Source organism: Lepidochelys kempii, chromosome 1 (assembly GCF_965140265.1).
Source record: "Lepidochelys kempii isolate rLepKem1 chromosome 1, rLepKem1.hap2, whole genome shotgun sequence".
Classification (NCBI taxonomy): domain Eukaryota; kingdom Metazoa; phylum Chordata; order Testudines; family Cheloniidae; genus Lepidochelys; species Lepidochelys kempii.
The window spans coordinates 261,125,902-261,149,281 of NC_133256.1; the positions used below are offsets into that span (position 1 = coordinate 261,125,902).

A 23,380-nucleotide genomic window follows, 5' to 3' on the forward strand; every position below is an offset into this window, starting at 1 on the left:
CCCAGTCAAGTGTCATTTATTAAAAGAAAGGCATGGTTCAGATAACACGTCAGTTTATTAATGTTATGGCATTCCACCAACATTCTAGAAATTCCCATGCAATCATTTCACTCATGCAAAGAAAGCCTTATCTAGCAATATTTGTTCCTTACCCTGGATAAATTTGGGTTGGGGAAATCATGGATTCATCTGTTAATATCCAACCCCACCTCCCCTATCCTAAAGGATAGCACAATATCTCCCACCTTTGATCTGTTTTGCAGAACTAGACTGGAATGCCCTCTGCCCACTTCTGTTCAATCTAGCATTAGAACTACTTGCACTACTAAGCCCTGGTCTACACTAGGAGTTGAGGTTGAATTTAGCAGTGTTAAATCGATTTAACCCTGCACCCGTCCACACGACAAAGCCCTTTTTTTCAACTTAAAGGACTCTTAAAATCGATTTCCTTACTCCACCCCCGACAAGGGGATTAGCGCTGAAATCGGCCTTGCTGGGTCAAATTTGGGGTACTGTGGACGCAATTAGACGGTATTGGCCTTCGGGAGCTATCCCAGAGTGCTCCATTCCTGCAGCTTTTGAAACAGACCAGAGTTTCTGAAGATGCGAGCTTCATATACCTTTCCCGGCCATCCGACGTTGATGTTGGTGAAACGTCCCTTGTGATCCACCAGTGCTGGCAGCACTATTGAAAACTATTGCGGTTTATGTACTCGCTGGCTTGGTGCTCCAGTGCCAAGATAGGGATATGGGTTCCATCTATGGCCCCACCAGAGTTAGGGAATCCCATTGCAGCAAAGCCATCCACTATGACCTGCACATTTCCCAGGGTCACTACCCTTGATATCAGTAGATCTTTGATTGCATTGGCTACTTGCATCACAGCAGCCCCCACAGTAGATTTGCCCACTCCAAATTGATTCCCAACTGACCGGTAGCTGTCTGGCATTGCAAGCTTCCACAGGGCTATTGCCACTCGCTTCTCAACTGTGAGGGCTGCTCTCATCTTGGCATTCATGCGCTTCAGGGCAGGGGAAAGCAAGTCACAAAGTTCCATGAAAGTGCCCTTACGCATGCAAAAGTTTCACAGCCACTGGGAATCGTCCCAGACCTGCAACACTATGCGGTCCCACCAGTCTGTGCTTGTTTCCTGGGTCCAGAATCAGCGTTCCATGGCATGAACCTGCCCCATTAGCACCATGATGCCTGCATTGCCAGGGCCCATACTTTGAGAGAAGTCTGTGTCCATGTCCTCATCACTTTTGTCACTGCGCTGACGTCGCCTCCTCGCCCGGTTTCGCTTTGCCAGGTTCTGGTGCTGCATATACTGCTGGATAATGCGCGTGGTGTTTAATGTGTTCCTAATTGCCAAAGCGATCTGAGCGGGCTCCATGCTTGCCGTGGTATGGCGTCTGCACAGAAAAAAGGCGCGGAACGATTGTCTGCCGTTGCTCTGACGGAGGGAGGGGCGACTGACGACATGGTTTACAGGGTTGGCTTACAGGGAATTAAAATCAACAAAGGGGGAGGCTTTATATCAAGGAGAAACAAAAACAACTGTCACACAGAATGGCCCCCTCAAGGATTAAATTCAAACCCCTGTGTTTAGCAGGCCAATGCTCAACCCACTAAGCTATCCCTCCCTCTAGTATTTCAGGCAGGACTTCATGGAGGGAGGGAGGGAGGGGGGAGCAAATGAATACAAAACAAATCTGGTCTATTTCTTGTTTTGATCCACTCCATCTATCTTTTACATCTTTGGCTGGCAGCAGACGGTGCAGAAGGACTGCAAGCCATCCACATCTCCTGGCTGCTCGGCAGAAGATGGTACAATAGGACTGCCTGCAGGACTAAAGAGAATGACCTGGTTGAGTCACTCCTAATTTAGTCCCTGCACCCATATCTGCTCAGGCGCTCCTGACCGACCTCACCGAGGCAGCCAGGAGCATCTCAGACATGATAAGGATGGTTTTCAGGCCTATTGTACTGTCTGCTGCCACAAGGCAATGGGTTGCTGCTGCTATGTAGCAATGCAGTACCACATCTGCCAGCACCTAGGAGACATACGGTGACGGTTAGCTGAGCAGGCTCCATGCTTGCCGTGGTGTGGCGTCTGCACAGGTAACTCAGGAAAAAAGGCGCAAAACGATCGTCTGCCCTTGCTTTCACGGAGGGAGGGAGGGAACGGGGGCCTGACGATATGTACCCAGAACCACCCGCGACAATGTTTTAGCCCCATCAGGCACTGGGATTTCTACCCAGAATTCAAATGGACGGCGGAGACTGCAGGAACTGTGGGATAGCCACCCATGGTGCAATGCTCCAGAAGTCGACGGTGGCCTTGGTACTGTGGACACTCTCCGCCGACTACAGGCACTTAGAGCATTTGTGTGGGGACGCACACAATCGACTGTATAAAACCGCTTTCTACAAAACCGACTTCTATAAATTCAACCTAATTTTGTAGTGTAGACATACCCTAATTAGGGAACACCAAGGTATTCAAGGGATCAAATCAGGCACTCAGGAAACAAAAATCCTTCTATATGCAGATGACATCCTCCTATATATTAAAAATCTAGATCAATCTATTCTGAATATCCTACCAACAGTAGATAACTTTGGTAAATTCTCTGGCTACAAGATAAATTGTGATATGTCAGAAGCAATGAAGATCTCAATGGATCTAGTTGGAAGTGGCTCTCCTATAGGGATATTTAGATGGCAACAGACAAACCTCAGATATCTTGGCATCTCTGTTCCTTAAGGAAATTAAGAACATAGTCAAGGTCAGGGGTGGCCAACCTGTGGCTCCGGAGCCACATGGGGCTCTTCAGAAGTTAACATGCAGCTCCTTGTACACGCACTGACTCTGGAGCTGGAGCTACAGGCGCCATCGTTCCAGTGTGCGGGGGGTGCTCACTGCTCAACTGCCACAGGCCCTGCCCCCACTCCACCCCTTCCTGCCCCCTCCCCTGAGCCTGCTATGCCCTTGCTCTTCCCCCTCCTCCCCAGAGCCTCCTGCACACCATGAAACATGATTGGGAGGTGTGGGGAGGGAGGGGGAGGTGCTGATTGGCAGGGCTGCCGGTGGGTGGGAGGCACTGGGAGTGGCGGGGAGCTGATGGGGGCCTGCTGACATATTACTGTGGCTCTTTGGCAATGTACATTGGTAAATTCTGGCTACTTCTCTGGCTCAGGTTGGCCACCCCTGGTCAAGGTTAACTTAGCCCCATTAATCATGCAGTCAGAAAATGATTTAAACAAATGGAAGGCACTACCCCCCTCCCTTTGGGGAAAAACAAAATGAATGCCCTTCCCAGGATCCTTTGTATTCTAAATTCACTTCCCATCCATGTTCCTTCCTTTTATTTTGCTGAAATCGACATGTTCAGGTCTTTCTTGGGGGCTGCTGGTAACAAGCCCAGAACATCCTTACAAAGATTACAGCCCCGTCAATACAGGTGGGTTAAAATTTCCCAACTTCAAACTTTACCATTAGGCAATAATTTTTAACCAAACAGCACAATGGCTTGTTACCTCATGCTGGAGCCTTGGATTGAATCCAGCGGGAAGCAGAATTGGTTGCTCCTTAACCCCTCTCCATTGCAATGCACTCAGATTAATACAGATTCCCTAAAGAACAATTTCCAGTTATTGTGGCAGCCAAAAATATTTGGAGTACAATGATTATTAAATTTAACAACCATCCCCTTCTACATATCAAGGCCTCTATCTAGGGGTAATTTGAAACTCTGTATAACAGGAAACCCCATAATTTGGCCAGATAGGATTAGGAGGGATAGAATACAGAAGGACCTAGACAAATTGGAGGATTGGGCCAAAAGAAATCTGATGAGGTTCAATAAGGATAAGTGCAGGGTCCTGCACTTAGGATGGAAGAACCCAATGCACAGCTACAGACTAGGGACCGAATGGCTAGGCAGCAGTTCTGCGGAAAAGGACCTAGGGGTGACAGTGGACGAGAAGCTGGATATGAGTCAGCAGTGTGCCCTTGTTGCCAAGAAGGCCAATGGCATTTTGGGATGTATAAGTAGGGGCATAGCGAGCAGATCGAGGGACGTGATCGTTCCCCTCTATTCGACATTGGTGAGGCCTCATCTGGAGTACTGTGTCCAGTTTTGGGCCCCACACTTCAAGAAGGATGTGGATAAATTGGAGAGAGTCCAGCGAAGGGCAACACAAATGATTAGGGGACTGGAACACATGAGTTATGAGGAGAGGCTGAGGGAGCTGGGATTGTTTAGCCTGCAGAAGAGAAGAATGAGGGGGGATTTGATAGCTGCTTTCAACTACCTGAAAGGGGGTTCCAAAGAGGATGGCTCTAGACTGTTCTCAATGGTAGCAGATGACAGAACGAGGAGTAATGGTCTCAAGTTGCAGTGGGGGAGGTTTAGATTGGATATTAGGAAAAACTTTTTCACTAAGAGGGTGGTGAAACACTGGAATGCGTTACCTAGGGAGGTGGTAGAATCTCCTTCCTTAGAGGTTTTTAAGGTCAGGCTTGACAAAGCCCTGGCTGGGATGATTTAACTGGGAATTGGTCCTGCTTTGAGCAGGGGGTTGGACTAGATGACCTTCTGGGGTCCCTTCCAACCCTGATATTCTATGATTCTATGAAAGGGATTTTGACCATCAGTCAATTTATTGCTTACATTGTCCAACTCCTGATGGCACTTCCTAGGCTGGTCAGGGAAAATCATGTTCTCCCTCTCAGTCCCTCTTGGTCATCCTTACTCTGGCTCCCAGCCCTATTACTCCATTCCTAGTCTGCCCCAGACCCCTCCCCCGCTGGTCTTGGGCTGGTGTCCTAGCCCCTCTTGCAGGAGGTCTGAGAAACCCACTCAGTCTCTCCCCAGAACTATGGGCCAAGGCAAGCCCTTGGCTACCCTGACATGCAGTTGAGCTCTCCAACCACATGCCTCCACATCAACTTCTGCAGTGGGATAGATGCGGGTCTCGACATGAATACAGGAGACAAGAACTGGGAGGTAGGTGTCAATCCAGACTATTCAACCTCCCCAGGTCTTCCTGAACCAGAGTACACTCGCAACCTGAGTCTATGAGTCCCTTAACTACAGTTCCTCTCACCCTAACTGCTACTACCCACAGCAGAGCCCTCTGATTTTTGGAGCTGACCCCCACCGCTTGGGCCCATTGTAGTAACAATTGCGGTATCACATTCCATAATCAGGCAATTTTTTTTTTAATATGCCCAGATTGACCGCAACTGAAGCAAACCACAGGGCCCCGTGGTCCACTTCCACCAGTATTTCCAGTAGACCGCAGGGCTCCCCGGGTCCTTTGTAGGTGCTGTGCACCCCTCCCCCCCACACACAATGTTTAGGACGCTTGGGGTCTTTCCCCTTGAGGACTTCCATGGGTCACCCCTGGTGAACTCCACTCGGTTTACCATACTTCCCTGGCCGCTTGTCTCCTTCAGCCTCAAAGAAGGCTTCAGCTTGCTCCATGGCTTCCCCCCATGAGGCCAGCTGGAAGTGCCCCACCCAGCTCTGCACCCCCAGGTAGAACCTTCAGGAACTGTTCCAGGACACCTGATCCAGAACTTTCTCCACTGAACTGGTCTCTGGGCAGAGCGCCCACGTCACGAGGTCCCGTGGTTTCTGGGCCACTACCCACGGTCGTGCCCCTTGCAGGAACAGTTCTACCTGGACCCTGCGCCCATAAGCCCCCGGAGTCGGCCCTAACCGGTCTAGGATGGCTGCCCTCACCACTGGATAGGAGTCTGCCTGTTCATCGCTCACTGCCTGGTTAGCCGCCTGTGCCTCACCTGTCAGGAGCGGTGCTATGCAGGCTGCCCAAGTCAAATCCTCCCAGTCCGCTGCCTTTACCACCCACTCAAGTGTCCAGAGAAAACCCTGGGGATCATCCTCTGGTCTGAGCTTCGCCAGGCCCAGAGCCAACTGGCCCCCAGTCCCATCACCAACTGCATTACCAGGCATGGCACGGCCCAACCGCTTCTGTATCCACACCTACTGTTTGGAGTGAACTTCTTGCCAATGGGCCTCCTGCTGTTTCTGTTGATTCTCCTTCAACTGCATCAGCAGGGCCTGGGTCAGCTGCTGCAGTTGCCCTGCCACTAACAGGCACATCACCTCCTCCATCTCTCCCCTTAGTCTAGGGGTGGGCTGAGATCCCACTTTTGGTACCAGGGGTCAGAGGCAGCCACCACTGCCCAACTCCAAGCATGCACTGCCAGGCCCAGTCTCACGGGGGTTTATTATTCCTTTATCACAAAGGTTAGCAAACAAGCAGAATGCCATCTTAATTCAATACCTGGCCCCAGGCTTCAGGGCCATCCTTCCCAAGAGGCTCTGGTAGGGTTTCCAACTTTCTAATTGCACCAAACCGAATACTCTAGCCCCACCCCTTCCCCAAAGCCCTGCCCTCTGCTCACAACATTCCCCCTCCCTCGGTGGCTTGCTCTCCCCAACCCTCACTCATTTACACTGGGCTGGGGCAGGGGGTTGAGGTGCGGGAGAGGGTGCGGGCTCCAGGGTGGGGCCAGAAATGAGGGGTTGAGGGTGCAGGAGAGGGCTCCAGGCTGGGCAGGGGGTTGGGGGGCAGAGGGGTGAGGGCTCTGTCTGGGGGTGCAGGCTCTGGGGTGGGGCCAGGGATAAGGGGTTTGAGGCGTATGAGGGGGTTCTAGGCTGTGGGGTGGAGCAGAGGGGTTCACGGTGTGGGAGGGGGCTGTGGGCTGGGGCAGGAGGTTGGAGTGCCGGGGGCGGTGAGGGCTCCATCTGGGGGTGCAGGCTCTGGGGTGGGGCCAGGGAGGAGGGATTTGGGGTGCAGGAGGGTGCTCCAGGTTTGGGGGGGGCTCAGGGCTGGGGCAGAGGGTTGGGTCAGGGGCTTACCTTGGGTGGCTCCCAGTCAGCAGCACAGCAGGGCTAAGGCAGGCCCCCTGCTTGTCTTGGCTCCATGCTGCACCCCAAAAGCAGCCAGCAGGTCTGGCTCCTAGGTGGAGGCGCGGCAGGTGGGTGTGCATGCTGCTCTCACCCAGAGGCACCACCCCTGCAGTTCCCATTGGCCATGGTTCCCAGCCACTGGGAGTGCAGAGCCGGTGCTCGGGGCAGGGACAGTGTGCGGAGTCCCATGCCCCCTCCTCCTAGGAGCCAGAGCTGCTGGCTGCTTCCAGGGTGCAGCACGGAGCCAGGACAGGTAGGGACTTGCCTGCCTTAGCACCACTGACTGGACTTTTAATGGCCCAGTTGGCAGTGCTGACCGGAGCCGCCAGGGTCCCTTTTTGACCGGGTGTTCTGGTCGAAAACCGGACACCTGGTCACCCTAAGGCAGCTTATGTCAACCTAACCATGTAGCGTAGACCAGGCCACAGTCTCCTGCTGTCAAAGTGCAGACATTTCTGAAAAAAGAAAAGGAGGACTTGTGGCACCTTGGAGACTAACCAATTTATTTGAGCATAAGCTTTTGTGAGCTACAGCTCACTTCATGGGATGCATAAAGTGGAAAATACAGTGAGGAGATTTATATACACACAGACCATGAAAAAATACACATTGTAAGGAGAGTGATCACTTAAGATGCGCTATTACCAGCAGGAGAGTGGGGTGGGGGGAGAGAAAACCTTTTGAAGCGATAATCAAGGTGGGCCATTTCCAGGAGTTAACAAGAACGTCTGAGGAGGGAGGAATAAACAAGGGGAAATAGTTTTACTTAGTAGAATGACTCAACCATGTCTGAGCCGTGAAGCTGCAGGTCTCAGGTGTGTCCTAGAGGGGGTGCTGCAGGCCAGGCTGTCCTTTGGCTGCCATTGTGCTTCTAGTCACCAGGGGTGGCTGTTCCTGGGCGATGGGGCGCGCTCCTGGGAAGAGTTTAAAATCAGAACACAGCGATACACACGCCGCGCGGCTGCTCCCTTGCAGTCACGAGCGGGCTAATTACGGAGCACAGGGGGGGGTGAGGTAATCTCCTTTACTTCCCGGGCTAACTGCTGCTGGTGAGCGGGAAAGGCGTCCACGCTTACCCGGAGCTCTTCACCCGCAGCAGCAGCTGGTCGCATGAAAGATATCCCCTCACCCGCCCGGTCTCGCGCATGTCCTGGGGCTGGCCCAGCGCCAACAACGCTGCATAAGAGGGATCGTGTTACTGAGCCCGGGGGCCTTACTGCTGCCCGGGCTCGGTTCTTGTTCGGGCGGGGGCCGCCTCCCCTGAAGCGGGCGCGGGCTGCGGCAGGCTTCCCTCGCGCCCTGCCCGGCGCTCGCGGCGCGCTCCTCAAGAGCAGCGGCCGCAGCCCGGAGCCGCGGTGGCCGCGTTTCAGCAGCGGGAGAAACGCCCCCGTTCGACGACGCGGGGCACAGAGAAGCAGGCTCCCTTCTGCAAGGACGGGGCCACAGCAATGTAAGGCCCGGTTATCACCGCGCCTGCTGTACATCACTTTTACATCCTGGAGGAGCGCTGGAGAAGGGGCAGGGTTAGGTCCCTTTAAGCGTTGCATCCACAGGGGGAGGGCACCGTCTGTGTGGTTCCGGCTGCAACTACTAGGAAGCGGCTGTCTCAGTCCTCCCCTCTCTGCACCGAGCCGACTCAGGCCTCGGCCTGTGCAGCTGCTTGTGGCTTTGACGCAGCTGTGCGGACTCCTGGAGGTATGTGAGCAGCCGCTGCACAGGTGCCTTCTGATCTCCTTCCCCCTTGGTGTGGTTCTTACCTAGCTTCCTCCTTTTAGAAATCTCCTCTTTGTACTGACTGAGTGAGGCTAGTGCTGGGGAGGATGCCAGAGGGGAAGCCTGGCTTCTGGTTTCCAGGATAAATACGGGCTGGGTGGGTAGCAACGGAGTTTCCCACTGTGCCTCAGCCCAGGGGGACCACGGCTAAGGGGTCAGTTCATTCTCCCTGGCGCTCTCAGTCCTTGGCCTGTTTGCGGAGACTGCAAAGGCAGGGGACGGATGGGCAGGATGCTGGGGTTTGTTATTTGGACTCGTCCTGCTGGGAATCAGACCAGATCCTACCAGAGAGCTTTTGTGAAACAAATTGGGAATGACTTTGGCCTAATCTGCATTAGAAAAGGTTTGCCACTACTAGAGTTACGCCAGCAAACCCTCCTCGCACAGACCTAGCTTATATTGGCCGGGAGCGTTTTTTGCCAGGCGAGTGTATGCCGCTGGCACTAATGAAATCAGCTATCCTGGTAAAGTCACTTTTTGCCAATATAACTGATTCTACACTAGGGCTTTTGGTGGAATAGAAATGTTGCAAAAAAAAATCCCACCCCTAACTGACATTGCTGTACTGACAAAAGTTTCTAGTACAGCCCTGGTCAAGGACGCATCCAACCAGGGGCTGGAACTGGACCAACACCCTAGTGCTGAGAGGCTGTGTGTCCCTTGTCTCAAGCGGTCTGGCTTCTTGAAGCTTAAGGGCCATGTCTGCAGTGAGGGTAAACTTGCATGTTTGCTTTATACCAGCAAATGTTCTGGCCTTAAGTGTCTTACTCTAGGGGCAGTTCTACACTAGGGACTTCTACCAGCACAGCTGTTAGTCTGGAGTGTGAAGAGCTGTGATCTGACATAGCTGGGTTGGGAGAAGTCCCTAGGCTAGGGGCAGCTATGCCAGCAAAGATGTGCCTTGCCCAGTATAGCTTGTTTCGCTCATGGGGCGATTTTATTATGCCGGTAACAGCTTTGCCAGTAGAGCTACTGCCACACTAGGAGCGCTTTGCTGGTACGGTGTGCCGGTATCTCTATACCAGTAAGCTTTCCTTCTCCTCGCAAGAATATTATAGAATATTTTGTTTGCTGGTAAGTGGGGCTGAACCACTCTCTGACTTCTCAGACTGAAGATATGTCTACACTGTGGAGACTATGCCAATGTAATGATGTCAGCATAGTCCACTAGCGCAGATGCAGCCTACACCGACAGAAGAAGTTTTTCCATCAGTGTAGGAACACCGCCGCCCTGAATGACATTAGCTCCATTGACAGAGGCCCTCTTCTGTCAACATAGCTGCATCTATACTGGGGGTGTTGTCGGTATAGCTATGTTGGTCAGGGTGTGGTTTTTCCAGACCCCCTGACCAGTGTAGCTATGCCAATATCACTTTTCTGCGTGGGGCCTGGGCTAAGCCTAAAAGGCCTGGGCTCCTCACGCAAGTGCAGCCTCTGCTCCGATATGCTCTTGAATGGGTGGAGAGAGCAGAAAGCCTCTTCCCAGCCCACACATAGAGCCCAGATGAGGTGGCAGCAATGGGGGAGCAACAATGATCAGGGGATCCTGAGAGCAGAGGTAATAGAGCCTCTGAAATTAATGGAGATTACCATGCCGAGTCAGATAGTCTGGTCCCATAGCCTCTCTCTGACTGGCCAATACCAGCCTTGGCTCTGTCAATACCCCTCAATCCTTACAGGCACTACTTCCTGCTATTCTAGTTGTGGGATTTCTTCATGCAGCAGCTCTGACATTTCTCATGATCTTCAGCATCTCCAGCCATTTCGCAGAAGCAGCTGATTGAATTCAATTAAATGAGACTTCATTGGCATGGCAAGCTATTCAAGTATCCTACATTGTGTCCAGAGGTGTGATGATTTTGCCATGGCGGATAGGGTCTATGGTAGAGGAGCCCACGGTGGATGATGAATAGGGAGCTGTTTCCTTGGAGATGCTAATAAGCACTGTGTGACAGGAGTGTCTTCTGTGACAAGGTCCATGAGGGAGGTGGAACAGACTCCAGCAATCTGGCATCAGGTTCTGGAGCAACTATAGTGCTGAAGGAGAAAGGTCTGGGTCTGCCTCCCCTTGCTCACTGTTTCTAGTAGGCTGTGTTCCCCTTTTCTTCTAAGGCTCCAGGAGACAGAGAAGACGAGATGCCCTCAGTGCTGAAATGGTCTTCTCTGCCAGTGGCAGGTAGGTCTCTGTGTTGCTAACCAAGGGGAATCTACTGCTGAGATCCAGGTTTGATTCCCACTCCAGATCTTCTGTGTCTGTGGCCAGCTGGGTTAGCAGGTGCTGCAGAGCCAGGAGAGGACTGGGAGAGGGGAATTCCTTCTGTTGCTTTATCGTGAACCCCTCCCCTTCCTGGCAGTTAAGGAGCATCACTGGCATGTTGCCCTGGAAGGTGCAGTTGTGCTGATGGTGCTAGCTATCAGACAGGGCAGCTGCTACTGACCTAGAGGAGGGGGAATCCCAAAGGAAAGGCCTCTGGGGGTCAGAACTTACCAGAAAGAAACTCCAAAATAGCTCAGGAAATAACCTCTGTGATTAAAAGGAGTAAGATCCTGGCTCCAGCTCATCACTCACTGGACAGCTGGTGGAACTGGGGGAGCTGGGATGTGGGAGGAAGAGGAGGGACATGAGTGCAAGGCGGTACATGCACTGGGTGGGGCAAGGACTAGTGAGAGGCCAAGAGCTCATGGGGTGGGGGTGGCAAACAGTTTTAAAAATTGTATTAAGATGATGATTTTAAAAAGTGAACAGTACAGAGTTTAAGCATAGAAGTTTCTGGTTATCAAGGAATAACGTACAGATTATCAAGGGGTGCAAAGTTCCGTTTAAGATCGGATGGGGTAAGGAATACATAATCTGCAGTATCCCTGATTTAGGGTAAAAGGTTAACGGGTCAAAGTACAGACATTAAGATATGAGGGTATGTTGTTCATATAATGGCTATGTTCAGGTGTGGAGTATAAGCAAAGGCTGGAGTTTGCTAGGTGACTAACAGCTGGCACCTGTGTAACTCTTTACCTGTTCTGAGTGCTGAGTGATGACTCTCACAGCACCCAAACTGAGCAATGAGGCTGCAGCGTTCGGGTGATGTAATTTGCTGTTGTATGTTGTATTTCAGGCATGGTCTCGGAGATGAAGTTCCCAGTTCCTTGGGGCCACATTGCAGCCAAGGCCTGGGGATCCCCGCAAGGCCATCCCATGCTCTGCTTGCATGGCTGGCTGGACAATGCCAACACCTTCAACAGACTCATCCCATTGCTCCCTAAAGGTGGGGCAGATCAGCCTCTGGTTCGCTGTTGTGGGGAGGGAGGCTACTCTGTGACTTACTGTCTCGCCTGCCTCTCTTTCAGATTACTGTTACATGGCCATGGATTTTGGGGGCCATGGCCTGTCATCCCATCGGCCCGCAGGCTTTCCTTACCACTTCCTGGACTATGTGAGCGAGGTCCGCAGGGTGACAGCAGGTGAGCAGGCTGGGAGGACTCGCAGGGCAGGGAGCTTCGTGTTCCTGGCTCCATATCCAAAAAGGACTCCCCTTCCCCTCCCCCTTCCTGTCCCCTCCTCCCCAGGCACCCTAGCAGTGACCAGTTATCCTCTGCTTCCTCCTGGCCTCACCATGATCCATCCTCTGGATAGTCCCCTAGGCCAGACTCCTTCTTGACTTTGGCTTTAGCCAGACTGAGCCCCAGGCTCCCTCAAAGAGCACTTCATCCAGAAAGTGCACTAGGTGCAGAGGGGGGATAATGCTGCTTATCTGGGCTCCAGGTACCATGGGACCCCAGTCAGGAGCTGAGTTTTGACTGCAGCAGGAGCCAGACCCCTCAGCAACCAAGGTGCAGGCACAAGAGGGTCCCTTCTCAAGAGCTGGAGGTCCACCAGCACCCAAGAGTGGCGCTCTGCACCCGCAGCCTGGATGAAGAGCCCAGTTTCTGACACTTTCTCCAGAGTGAGAAACATGAAACCATGTGATAGAAATAAAACCCCGTAAGAGCAGCAGTTACTGACCTGCTGATGTGTCCGATGGATCTGTGTACTTACTGCCAGGCTCACTCCCTCTTACCAACCCGCCCCCAGGCTTCAACAGTTTGTGCTCTGCTCCCCGGCTCAGACCAGTGTTAGAAGAGTCTCTAAATTCTTCCTACCATACCTTTCTCTGTGGCTCATCAGTGGGTGCATGGAGTCCGTTTTTGTGTGTTACAACAGGGTCAGCCATAAACAAAAGCAGGCGTGACCAGGACTCTGCAAATCCTCCGCGCCACCTGGTCCAATTTCCTGCCTGGTAGTGGAACTGGAAAAGCAGCTGTCTGCTGCTCAGTGCCACCATCCATCTCCCCAGAGACGAAGGAGCACACACCACTTTCCTTTGAAGTGCTGCAATGCAAACCCTGTCTTGAACATGCCAGGGCACATTTCTAGGAGCAGGATGGATGGGGCTGTAACTTCCAGGCTGATTTCCACAAACCTAAAGGGCTGTTATGAAAATGCATCATGTGATTTAGGATCCTGGCATGCTGAATTATGCCATGGAATTTCACTAAGAGTAATAGTCCTTCCCCTGTACCACGGCCCCATCTGCCCTGTTCCCTATGAATACTCCACAGGAGAGCATTCAGAGGCTCGTTTTTCCTACAGTGCAGAACACAGCCAGGCTCCTTTGTCTGATTGATGGTCCCAAGGACTTGCCCCGAATGGGAACAGCTGTGGCAGCTGAGATCTGTGAGCCAAAGGGAACTGCCTGGTACCAGCTCACAGGCAGTGAGAAGCTGAGGCAGGAGGAGGTTGGTCCCTCTAAACCTGGCCTATTAATCCATCCTATTTCCTGACGAGGAAGCAAAACATCAGAAAGGCTCTCTTTAGGTCCCTGTGTGTAGAGAAGTGGTGAGTTGCAAAACATCACTGCTGCTGTATTTAATCCAGCATCACTTGCCCCATAACCTCAGCCGTGCAGAACACAATGCCATCCACAGCCTCAGAAACAACTCTGACATCATAATCAAAAAGGCTGACAAAGGAGGTGCTGTCGTCATCGTGAATAGGTCGGAATATGAACAAGAGGCTGTTAGGCAGCTCTCCAAGACCACTTTCTACAAGCCATTACCCTCTGATCCCACTGAGGGTTACCAAAAGAAACTACAGCATGTGCTCAAGAAACTCCCTGAAAAAGCACAAGAACAAACCCACACAGACACCCCTGGAAACCCGACCCGGGGTATTGTATCTGCTACCCAAAATCCATAAACCTGGAAATCCTGGACGCCCCATCATCTCAGGCATTGGCACCCTGACAGCAGGATTGTCTGGCTATGTAGACTTCCTCCTCAGGCCCTACACTACCAGCACTCCCAGCTATCTTTGAGACACCACTGACTTCCTGAGGAAACTACAATCCATCGGTGATCTTCCTGATAACAACATCCTGGCCACTATGGATGTAGAAGCCCTCTACACCAACATTCCACACAAAGATGGACTACAAGCCGTCAAGAACTGTGGCGGTTCAACGACAAGACAGAACACAGCTTTTAGCAAGCAAACGGCTCGTCTGCTAACAGGCTTCTGCCTGTCAGCTTTCCACCTTCCCCTTTATTCTTTCTCTCCCCCCGCGCATTACATTCTCCAACAGATAAAAGGACAGTCTCTACGTAAAAGAATAAATGGACACAAATCTGATGTCAAGAATTATAACATTCATAAACCAGTCGGAGAACACTTCAATCTCTCTGGTCACGCGATTACAGACATGAAAGTTGCGATATTACAACAAAAAAAACTTCAAATCCAAACTCCAGCGAGAGACTGCTGAATTGGAATTCATTTGCAAATTGGATACAATTAACTTAGGCTTGAATAGAGACTGAGAGTGGCTAAGTCATTATGCAAGGTAACCTATTTCCCCTTGTTTTTTCCTCCCCCCGCCCGACGTTCTTGTTAAACCCTGGATTTGTGCTGGAAATGGCCCACCTTGATTATCATACACATTGTAAGGAGAGTGATCACTTTAGATAAGCTATTACCAGCAGGAGAGTGGGGTGGGGGGAGGTATTTTTTCATGCTTTGTGTGTATAATAAGATCTTCTAAACTTTCCACAGTATGCATCCGATGAAGTGAGCTGTAGCTCATGAAAGCTTATGCTCAAATAAATTGGTTAGTCTAAGGTGCCACAAGTACTCCTTTTCTTCTGGCTCTGTCAATCTGTTTCTTCACTTCAGCAGGTGGGTATTGTAGTTGTAAGAATGCTTGATAGAGATCCTGTAGGTATCTGTCTCTGTCTGAGGGGTTGGAGCAAATGCGGTTGTATCGCAGAGCTTGGCTGTAGACAATGGATCGTGTGGTGTGGTCTGGATGAAAGCTGGAGGCATGTAGGTAGGAATAGCGGTCAGTAGGTTTCCGGCATAGGGTGGTGTTTATGTGACCATTGCCTATTAGCACCTTAGTGTCCAGGAAATGGATCTCTTGTGTGGACTGGTCCAGGCTGAGGTTGATGGTTGGATGGAAATTGTTGAAATCATGGTGGAATTCCTCAAGGGCTTCTTTTCCATGGGTCCAGATGATGAAGATGTCATCAGTGTAGCGCAAGTAGAGTAGGGGCATTAGGGGACGAGAGCTGAGGAAGCATTGTTCTAAGTCAGCCATAAAAATGTTGGTATACTGTGGGGCCATGCGGGTACCCATAGCAGTGCCGCTGATTTGAAGGTATACATTGTCTCCAAATGTGAAATAGTTACGGGTGAGGACAAAATCATAAAGTTTAGCCACCAGGTTAGCCGTGACATTATCGGGGATAGTCTAGAGCCAGAAGAGTACCCAGAAGTCGCAACAAAGAAAATGTTTGTTTGTTCGCCCCTCTGCCATGTACATTGGTCGAACTGGACAGTCTCTACGTAAAAGAATAAATGGACACAAATCAGACGTCAAGAATTATAACATTCAAAAACCAGTTGGAGAACACTTCAATCTCTCTGGTCACTCGATTACAGACCTAAAAGTGGCAATACTTCAACAAAAAAACTTCAAAAACAGACTCCAACGAGAGACTGCTGAATTGGAATTCATTTGCAAACTGGATACAATTAACTTAGGCTTGAATAGAGACTGGGAGTGGATGGGTCATTACATAAAGTAAAACTATTTCCCCATGTTTATCCACCCCCACCCCGCACTGTTCCTCAGAGGTTCTTGTCAACTGCTGGAAAGGCCCACCTTGATTATCACTACAAAAGGATTCCCCTCCCCCCACTCTCCTGCTGGTAATAGCTCACCTTAAGTGATCACTCTGGTTACAGTGTGTATGTAACACCCATTGTTTCATGTTCTCTATGTATATAAATCTCCCCACTGTATTTTCCACTGAATGCAGCCGATGAAGTGAGCTGTAGCTCATGAAAGCTTATACTCAAATAAATTTGTTAGTCTCTAAGGTGCCAAAAGTACTCCTTTTCTTTTTGCGAATACAGACTAACAGGGCTGCTACTCTGAAACCAATGTTTTATCTTTTTAGCCTTGAAGTGGAGTCGATTTACTCTGATGGGCCACAGTTTGGGTAAGTGACTCTTGTGCCAATGGCAGTTTGACACCAGCAAACATTGGTGAATGATTAACTTGCATCACTTTCTTTTGGGAGAGAATAGACTGCAGTATTTTCTCTTAAAATGCCGAGCACCCCCCCCACTTGATGCAATTATGTGGCAAACACCCCATTCGAATTACACACGATCATCTAAGCACTCCTTTAAAAAGAACTAAATGACTAAAAAGAACTCTAGGCCTCTTGAGTACAAGAAAAACAGTCAAAATGCAAAGTGGGTTTTGATCAACACAGTGCTGTCTTCCTGAGTTGGCAGAGAGCCTGAAACAACGGCTCTGTGAGGTGTAACCTCCTGGAACCCTCTTATTGATCTCATCAGGATGTTAACTTTAAATCCTAAGGATGACACTTTACATATCACTAACTCTTTAGTTGCTCATCACTTTGGGCTTGTCTACACTGACACTTGACTGTGCTGCAACTTTCTCGCTCAGGGCTGTGAAAAAACACCACCCTGAGCGCAGCAAGTTTCAGCGCTGTACAGCGCCGGTGTAGACAGTGCCCCAGCGCTGGGAGCTGCGCCTTCCATGGAGGTTGTTTTTTTTTTTTCGAGCTCTCTCCCAGCGCTCTGCTGCGACCATACAAGGCACATTAAAGTGCTGCTGCGTTGCCAGTGTAGACTAGCCCTTTGTCAGATGGGATGGGAAATGGGGTGGGTATGAAGTTCATGGGGGAACTGAGACATGCTGCAGGAAAGGAACGGCTCCTTCTTCTCCCTCCTTCTCATTTTTCCTCTGGAGAAAGAAGGGGAGATACAAAGGGAAGGAGAACAGGAAAGGGAAGGAACACGAAGGAAGCATGGAGGCATAAAGGTGACAGTATTCTCCCCCTGAGTGATGCTGAACGTAACTAACAGGACTTCCTGATATCCTCACTGTTATGACATACAGTCCATATTCTATCCTTGATTGCCATCGGTGGGAGAAATGCTGTGAATTGAGGGGATCAAGTATCCCATAACTTATCCCTCAGGCCACGGACCATAATTAAAAATGTTCCTCTCCCCAGTGGGTTTGACACCCCAGATCTGATCTATCCCTTCTGTGACCACATCTCCCTGGTCCCAAAGCACTGTACCATTTTTGCTGGCAGCTCCCCACTAGCCCGGGCTTCCCGCTGAGGCAGACTGGGTGTGGTGTCTGAAGGGAACTCCCCCACAGCCAGTATCCCTGCCCTACTTCCTACAGTGCCCCCTGCTGGGAGACTCACTGACCTGTGGCTTGGGATTCAAACCTCAGGTGAGATTGTTGCCTCCTTGTCAAGTGAGCGCTTCTAGGCCACCCCACCAAATCTCCCAGGCACCCTCCTGGTAGCTGTCACTCTGGGGAAGGGTGTTGCCCTGTATTGTCTTTACTGTATATAAGCCAAGTGTGGTCCTCTCTCTCACAGGTGGAAGTGTCGCAGGAATGGTGAGTACAGCAGCCTTTATTCATGGGGTTGACTCAGCTGGAAGGGTGATGACTCCTATAGGCTGGGGGAATTAAGGGGCAGCCTGCATGGGACAGAAACAAATTTGTGTCAAAGATGAGAGGAAGCCCCTCCCGATACAGGACACTTAAGAGAATTGTGTACATTCTGGGCCAGCTAAGAACGTGACCCTTCTCTCTTCCTCCTTCTCACAATATTTCTGACTCTTTCCAGTTCTCCTGCATTTTCCCTGAGATGGTAGATAAGCTGATCCTGGTGGAATCTTATGGCTTCTTCCCAGCTCCTCAGGTTAGATTTTTCCCTTTGGCAGACACAGAAGAGAGAAACGACACGGTAAAGCAAACCCCCTCAGAAGGCTCATTCCTTGTACTGCCACTGGGGGAGCATGTTTCTCAGTGGTCTTCCCTTCAGGAGGTCATGGGCCCATTTCCGATTGCAGCGGGTAAAGGAACAAGAGGTTGAGAGATGTAAGACAACTAGAAGAGTTCCCATCTTTTCCCCAGGCACAGTGCTGGTCAGAACAGATCTAAATGAACAATAAATGTCTGGAGCCGCCTGGGGCTTCAGGAGTTCATAGTGAAAAAACAATGCTCTTGTTTGTTATTCGTAATCATGTTCCTTAGGGTAGTACCTAAGGGCTAACCAGAAATGGGGCCCCATTGTGCTAGGCCCTGGACAAACACAGTAGCAGACTGTCCCAGGGCTGGATGGCTCAGGGAACTGATGATGGGGCATGAAGACTTTCATTTCTAGTTCAGTGGTTCCAATCTGATCAGATTCAGTATTGCCAACCCCAAATGTTCAAAAATCACAAGTCACCAAAAACCATGAGGTTGGCTTTAGAATCATGGGATGATGTAAAATAATAGATTTGGTGTTTTTTATTTGCCTTTTGCTTTCTGAGTTTTTAGGCTGCACTGGGTGTGTGTGTGTGTGTGTGTGTGTCACATTTTGAAGCTTTCTCCACAACCACAAGGGCTAGAAACTTTTCTTTAAGAACAAAGACTGAAATCTTCACATAGCCACTTGGCTCCAGGAGCTGGGGCTTTAAGGAAAACAAGAATTATCACAAGACTCTTGACAAAACCGTGAGAGTTGGCAACACTTTTGAAACATAGCCTCTCTCCGGGTATGTCTATAGTACAGAGCCTATGTCAGCACAGCCACTTAGTGTAGGCGTAGCATACGCCAATGGGAGTTTGTCTTTCAGAGTAGGAACACCAGCTCCCTGACAACATTAGCCATGTTGACAGAAGCCCTCTTCTATCGACATAGTTATGTCCACACTGGGAGGTTTGTTGGCATAGCTATGCTAATCAGGGGTATCATTTTTTTCACACCCCAACTGATGTAGCTTTGCCAACATCACTTTTAAGTGAAGACCAAGCCTCTGCGCACACAATCCCTTGCATGCTCAAATTTCACAGTCAGTTGTGCCAGGGCAGAATTTACTTGTTCCAAACCCATCTGGACACAACAGTGAAGTGCAGGTTAATCGCAAATGGGCTCTGAAGGTGTAAATTCTCCACTTGTCTATACATGCACGAAGTTGTACAGATGGGGACCATTCTGAGGCCCTTTGACAATGTCACCTTAGGGCCATTCCTTTCACATAGGTCACCAAAATAGTCATTGGAAAGGATTTGGTGGATCTCATTCCAGTTCCTAGTGGGACAGGCATTCACCTCACACCAATGACCATCACCACTAATTGGCTCTCTTGCTGGCAGGGTCAGGACAAAGGCCCAGGATTAGGGAGGGAAAGGACGTTGAACTCTCCTCTTCCCTCTAGAGATGAGCCATCCAAGTCAGAGGTGAGATACTAAAGAATTCATAGTATTTTGTTCGTAAGAGGAGTAGTGTCCTTGGCAATAATTTGTCCTTCCCTGATCACCACTTCCACTGCTGTATAGTGCTGCCATTCACTCCACCCCAGCATCCATGGTTGTTCAGATGAGCTGTATGTAGTTGGTAAAGTGCTTTGAGATCTTTCAGGGTGAAAGGTGCTATAGAAACATAAAATCACTTCTGTTGCCCCCATCTCTGATTTCTAGGAAAGTGGTACATGGTTGGACTCTAAGAGGAAGGTGATTGAAAGTCTCCTGAGTCTGGAGGAGAACAAGCCCCAGCCCCCTAAAGTACGCAGTCCCCAAGAAGCGCTGCAGAGGTGGGTGTCCCCCCCCCCGCCCCATCTTTGGTCTCTGTTGGAGATGGTGCCACCTCTGCTCTCACAGAGCTCTTGCAGTAGGTGGGTGTTCTCCTGGACAGAATTCTTGGGGGCCAGAACCATGAGATGCAGCTGACCCCTTTGTACTTTCCCCTCCCTTCAAAATCCATAATTCATTTTCTTCCAGAATCTGAGCAGGGGCTTGTACCCCACTGCCAGCCTCCTGCTTCCTGTGGGACTGGAATATGTTGGCTAATGTGCAAGAGCTGAACTACTGTCACTTGTCCTAGTTAGGTTTCAGAGTAGCAGCCGTGTTAGTCTGTATTCGCAAAAAGAAAAGGGGGACTTGTGGCACCTTAGAGACTAACCAGTTTATTTGAGCATAAGCTTTCGTGAGCTACAGCTCACTTCATCGGATGCTCACGAAAGCTTATGCTCAAATAAACTGGTTAGTCTTTAAGGTGCCACAAGTACTCCTTTTCTTCTTCCTAGTTAGGTTGTTTGCCTCCCACCTCGTCTCTCTCTATCATCCTCTCTGTTGATGCCTTCCACCCCCTACTTCTCCAACAGCACATGCTGTGTCTTCCCCAGGCTATTACAAGCCAACAGTCACCTGACAGAGGAGAGTGGGAGGATCTTACTGCAGCGAGGAGCGACTGAGGTGCTGGGAGGTGAGATGCCTCAGCTGCTCAGGGAAGTGATGGCCAGCTGGCTACAGAGCCATGCTGCCTTTGGGCTTCAAGGCATGGGGAGTGCCATCTGCTCCCTGGCCTACGCCCAAGGCCTGGGGTAGCCTGGGTGTGAAGAGCCCCTGAGGTTTGAAAGAGTGACTACATTTGGAGGGTGGAGCTTCCTGTACCTGACAACTGAGGTCCAAGCCCACCTTTCCCTTCAGGCCATGGAGCTTGATTCATTTAACACTTGAGAAAAAAGAAGAAACCTCCAATCCATCGTTCCTCCCCTTCCCCCTAGATATGATCCTGGGTAGCTAAAAAGCAGAGGGGGAGCTGGAACCCCGTGTGAATTCCTACCCTATGGGGTGTAAATAACACTCTCTCCTTTCTTCCCAGGCCTGGTGTATAACAGAGACATGAGAGTCCTTAAGGTGAGTGCTGACGTTCTCTCTTGCCCCTTACTCTGACGGGGCCCTTTGCTGAGAGGGAAAAGACCTTCCCGTTTTAGGTCACATTGCATCTGGGTTCCATTTACCACCACCCTAAACCCCAAGCCATAGGTGCTGGAACTAGGGGTATGGTTTCTATTATATCCAGGGTTTACAGTTTGATTCAATGGCTCTCAGCACCCCCACTATACAAATTGTTCCAGCACCCCTGCCCCAGGCTTGTTCAGTGCTTTCCCCCCAGTTTTAAGTTATATAAGTGGCAAAGTTTCCTTGGAGAGACTGGCTTGTACAGCCTGCGCCACTGTCTGTGTCATAGAATCATAGAATATCAGGGTTGGAAGGGACCTCAGGAGGTCATCTAGTCCAACCCCCTGCTCAAAGCAGGACCGATTCCCAATTAAATCATCCCAGCCAGGGCTTTGTCAAGCCTGACCTTAAAAACTTCTAAGGAAGGAGATTCCACCACCTCCCTAGGTAACGCATTCCAGTGTTTCACCACCCTCCTAGTGAAAAAGTTTTTCCTAATATCCATCCTAAATCTCCCCCACTGCAACTTGAGAATAGTCTAGATCCAGCCACATCTTCCCTGCATTTTTAGTCACACTAGCTAGATTAAAGTTAGTGTGCATGTCAGTATGTGCCCTGCAATCTAGACCCACACTGCAAAACCCTGTTGCACTGATGGTAAGCCCCACCCAGGCCCCAGCATAGCCAATAGGGTGTAGTGTCAAATGTCAGATTCCCTGCCAACCGGGGAGTGCATTGCCCCCCAACCCCGCCCCCCTGGAATTTACTGATGGCTGTGTCTCCATTTGTCTTTGCATCTGCAGCACAATCTAGACCCCCTGACTCTGGAGCAATTTGTGAGCTTCTTGAGAAAAATCCAGGCCAGTGTCCTAATGATCATGTGAGTGAAGCACAAGCATAATCAATACCTACCATCGGCCCCTTTCCATTTGCCGACGCCCAGGGTGCGTGTGCACTTCAGGGAAGGTGTGAATAAAAACCCTTTCCATGTGTGGATAGTAGAGTTAAGGATTTAATACTGATAGGAATTAAATAAGCTTGGTGTATAACAGCTCCATGACACCCTGCCAAACACAAACAAAGCTAGCCCCCTGCTCAGCTGCTTTTGACAGGGCGGTAGTCTCACTTCCTGGAGCAAGCCTCATTCCCCTTCCATGGGTTCCTTCACCTACTCCACGGCAGGTGTGTGTTCACCTACAGAAAAGTGCATGGACACCAGTTCTCTCTTGCTTGCTGATCCCTCATAATTAAGGCTACGTTTTAGTCATGGGTATTTTTAGTAAAAGTCATGGACAGTCACAGGGAGTAAACAAAAATTCACAGGCCGTGACCTGTCCATAACTTTTACTATATACCGCTAACTAAAACTTGGGCCAGGGGCCCGTGGGGGCTCTGGGGGAAGGGGGGTCCGGGGCACTGCTGGGGGTGGTGGCCCAGGACCCCCACTGGGTGGGGTGGGGGTGGGGGGGCACGGCAGGCAGTGGCACACAGTCCAGGGCCCCTACTGGGGGCGGGTTGGCTGGGCTCACAGGCTCCCTACCTGGCTCCCCATGTCCCTGCAGTTTCTAGGCGGTGGAGGGGCCAGGGGGCTCTGTGCACTGCTCCCACCACAAGTGCCGGCTACGCAGCTCCCATTGGCTGGGAACAGCAGCCAATGGGAGTTGCGGGGGCAGGGTCTGCGGGCACGGGCAGAGCCCCCTGGCCCCTCTGGCTAGGAGCTGCAGGGCCATGCCAGCGGGAGCTGGGGAGCCTCCGACCCCGAGGTAAGCACCCCCCACTTCCCAACCCCCTGCCCCTAGTCTGGAGCCCCCTCCCACACACCCAAACTGCTGCTGGCCCAGAGGCTGCCTGGCTCAGGCAGCCCCTGAACCAGCACCAGCTGCTGCAGAAATCACGAAAGTGATGGAGTCCGTGACCTCCATGACAGACTTACAGCCTTACTCATTACTAACAGGAAGAAGCTGAGTCAAGGAGCCCTTCACAACTGGCTAGCACTGCTGGACACTCAGGGAGGGAGAGTTTCTAGACTGTCAGAGAGAACCCCCAGTGTAGTATTCATGCTTCTTCTGATCATCTACCCCACGGGAAGCCTGCACTTCCCAACCCATGCAAGGGGCTGCCACCATCACTCCTGTTAAAGGTGGATTTTCTTATCCTTTGTCCCAAGGCTCAGGCTTTCTTCCCCTTCTGCAGGATTCTCCCCACTTTCTTGGAGACTCCTGCTCACTGGGTCTTTCAAAGCTTGTATTGTGCACTTGTGTGCACAGGCTCCCAAGGGGTCACTAATGTGGGCCCTATGCTGTAACCTTTGTTACCCTGCTCAGAAATGGGAGC

The 23,380-nt window shown here is 50.7% G+C and overlaps 1 protein-coding gene and 2 long non-coding RNA genes across 14 annotated transcripts in view; 1 reads left to right on the forward strand and 2 right to left on the reverse strand.

Moving 5' to 3' along the window:
* LOC140906483 (uncharacterized) lies at positions 1-3,630 on the reverse strand. The gene is made up of 2 exons (XR_012157128.1): positions 3,541-3,630; positions 1-1,412 (listed from the first exon to the last, which is right to left on the reverse strand). It is a non-coding gene; the product is annotated as an uncharacterized lncRNA (long non-coding RNA).
* A 3,803-nt stretch (positions 3,631-7,433) lies between these two features.
* Positions 7,434-8,679, reverse strand: LOC140904915 (uncharacterized). Its single transcript, XR_012156679.1, has 2 exons — positions 8,024-8,679; positions 7,434-7,861 (listed from the first exon to the last, which is right to left on the reverse strand). It is a non-coding gene; the product is annotated as an uncharacterized lncRNA (long non-coding RNA).
* Positions 7,945-23,380, forward strand: part of SERHL2 (serine hydrolase like 2) — a 29,925-nt gene continuing 14,489 nt past the window's right edge. For 3 of the 12 annotated variants that reach the window (XR_012156676.1, XR_012156677.1, XR_012156678.1), the window contains exons 1-11: positions 7,945-8,642; positions 10,833-10,896; positions 11,834-11,983; positions 12,066-12,179; positions 16,215-16,256; positions 17,691-17,710; positions 17,943-18,017; positions 19,460-19,543; positions 19,784-19,896; positions 20,488-20,567; positions 20,967-21,001. Coding sequence is in view for 9 of the 12 variants with exons in the window: in XM_073327271.1 (XP_073183372.1) it covers positions 8,058-8,642; positions 10,833-10,896; positions 11,834-11,983; positions 12,066-12,179; positions 16,215-16,256; positions 17,691-17,710; positions 17,943-18,017; positions 19,460-19,543; positions 19,784-19,896; positions 20,488-20,567; positions 20,967-21,001; positions 21,850-21,926 (1,439 nt within the window). In the remaining 3 variants the exon portion in view is untranslated. Of the gene's footprint in view, positions 8,666-10,832; positions 10,897-11,833; positions 11,984-12,065; positions 12,180-16,214; positions 16,257-17,690; positions 17,711-17,942; positions 18,018-19,459; positions 19,544-19,783; positions 19,897-20,487; positions 20,568-20,966; positions 21,002-21,849; positions 21,927-23,380 lie in introns of all 12 variants that reach the window. The other 9 variants (XM_073327271.1, XM_073327272.1, XM_073327270.1 and 6 more) reach the window with 8 other exon arrangements.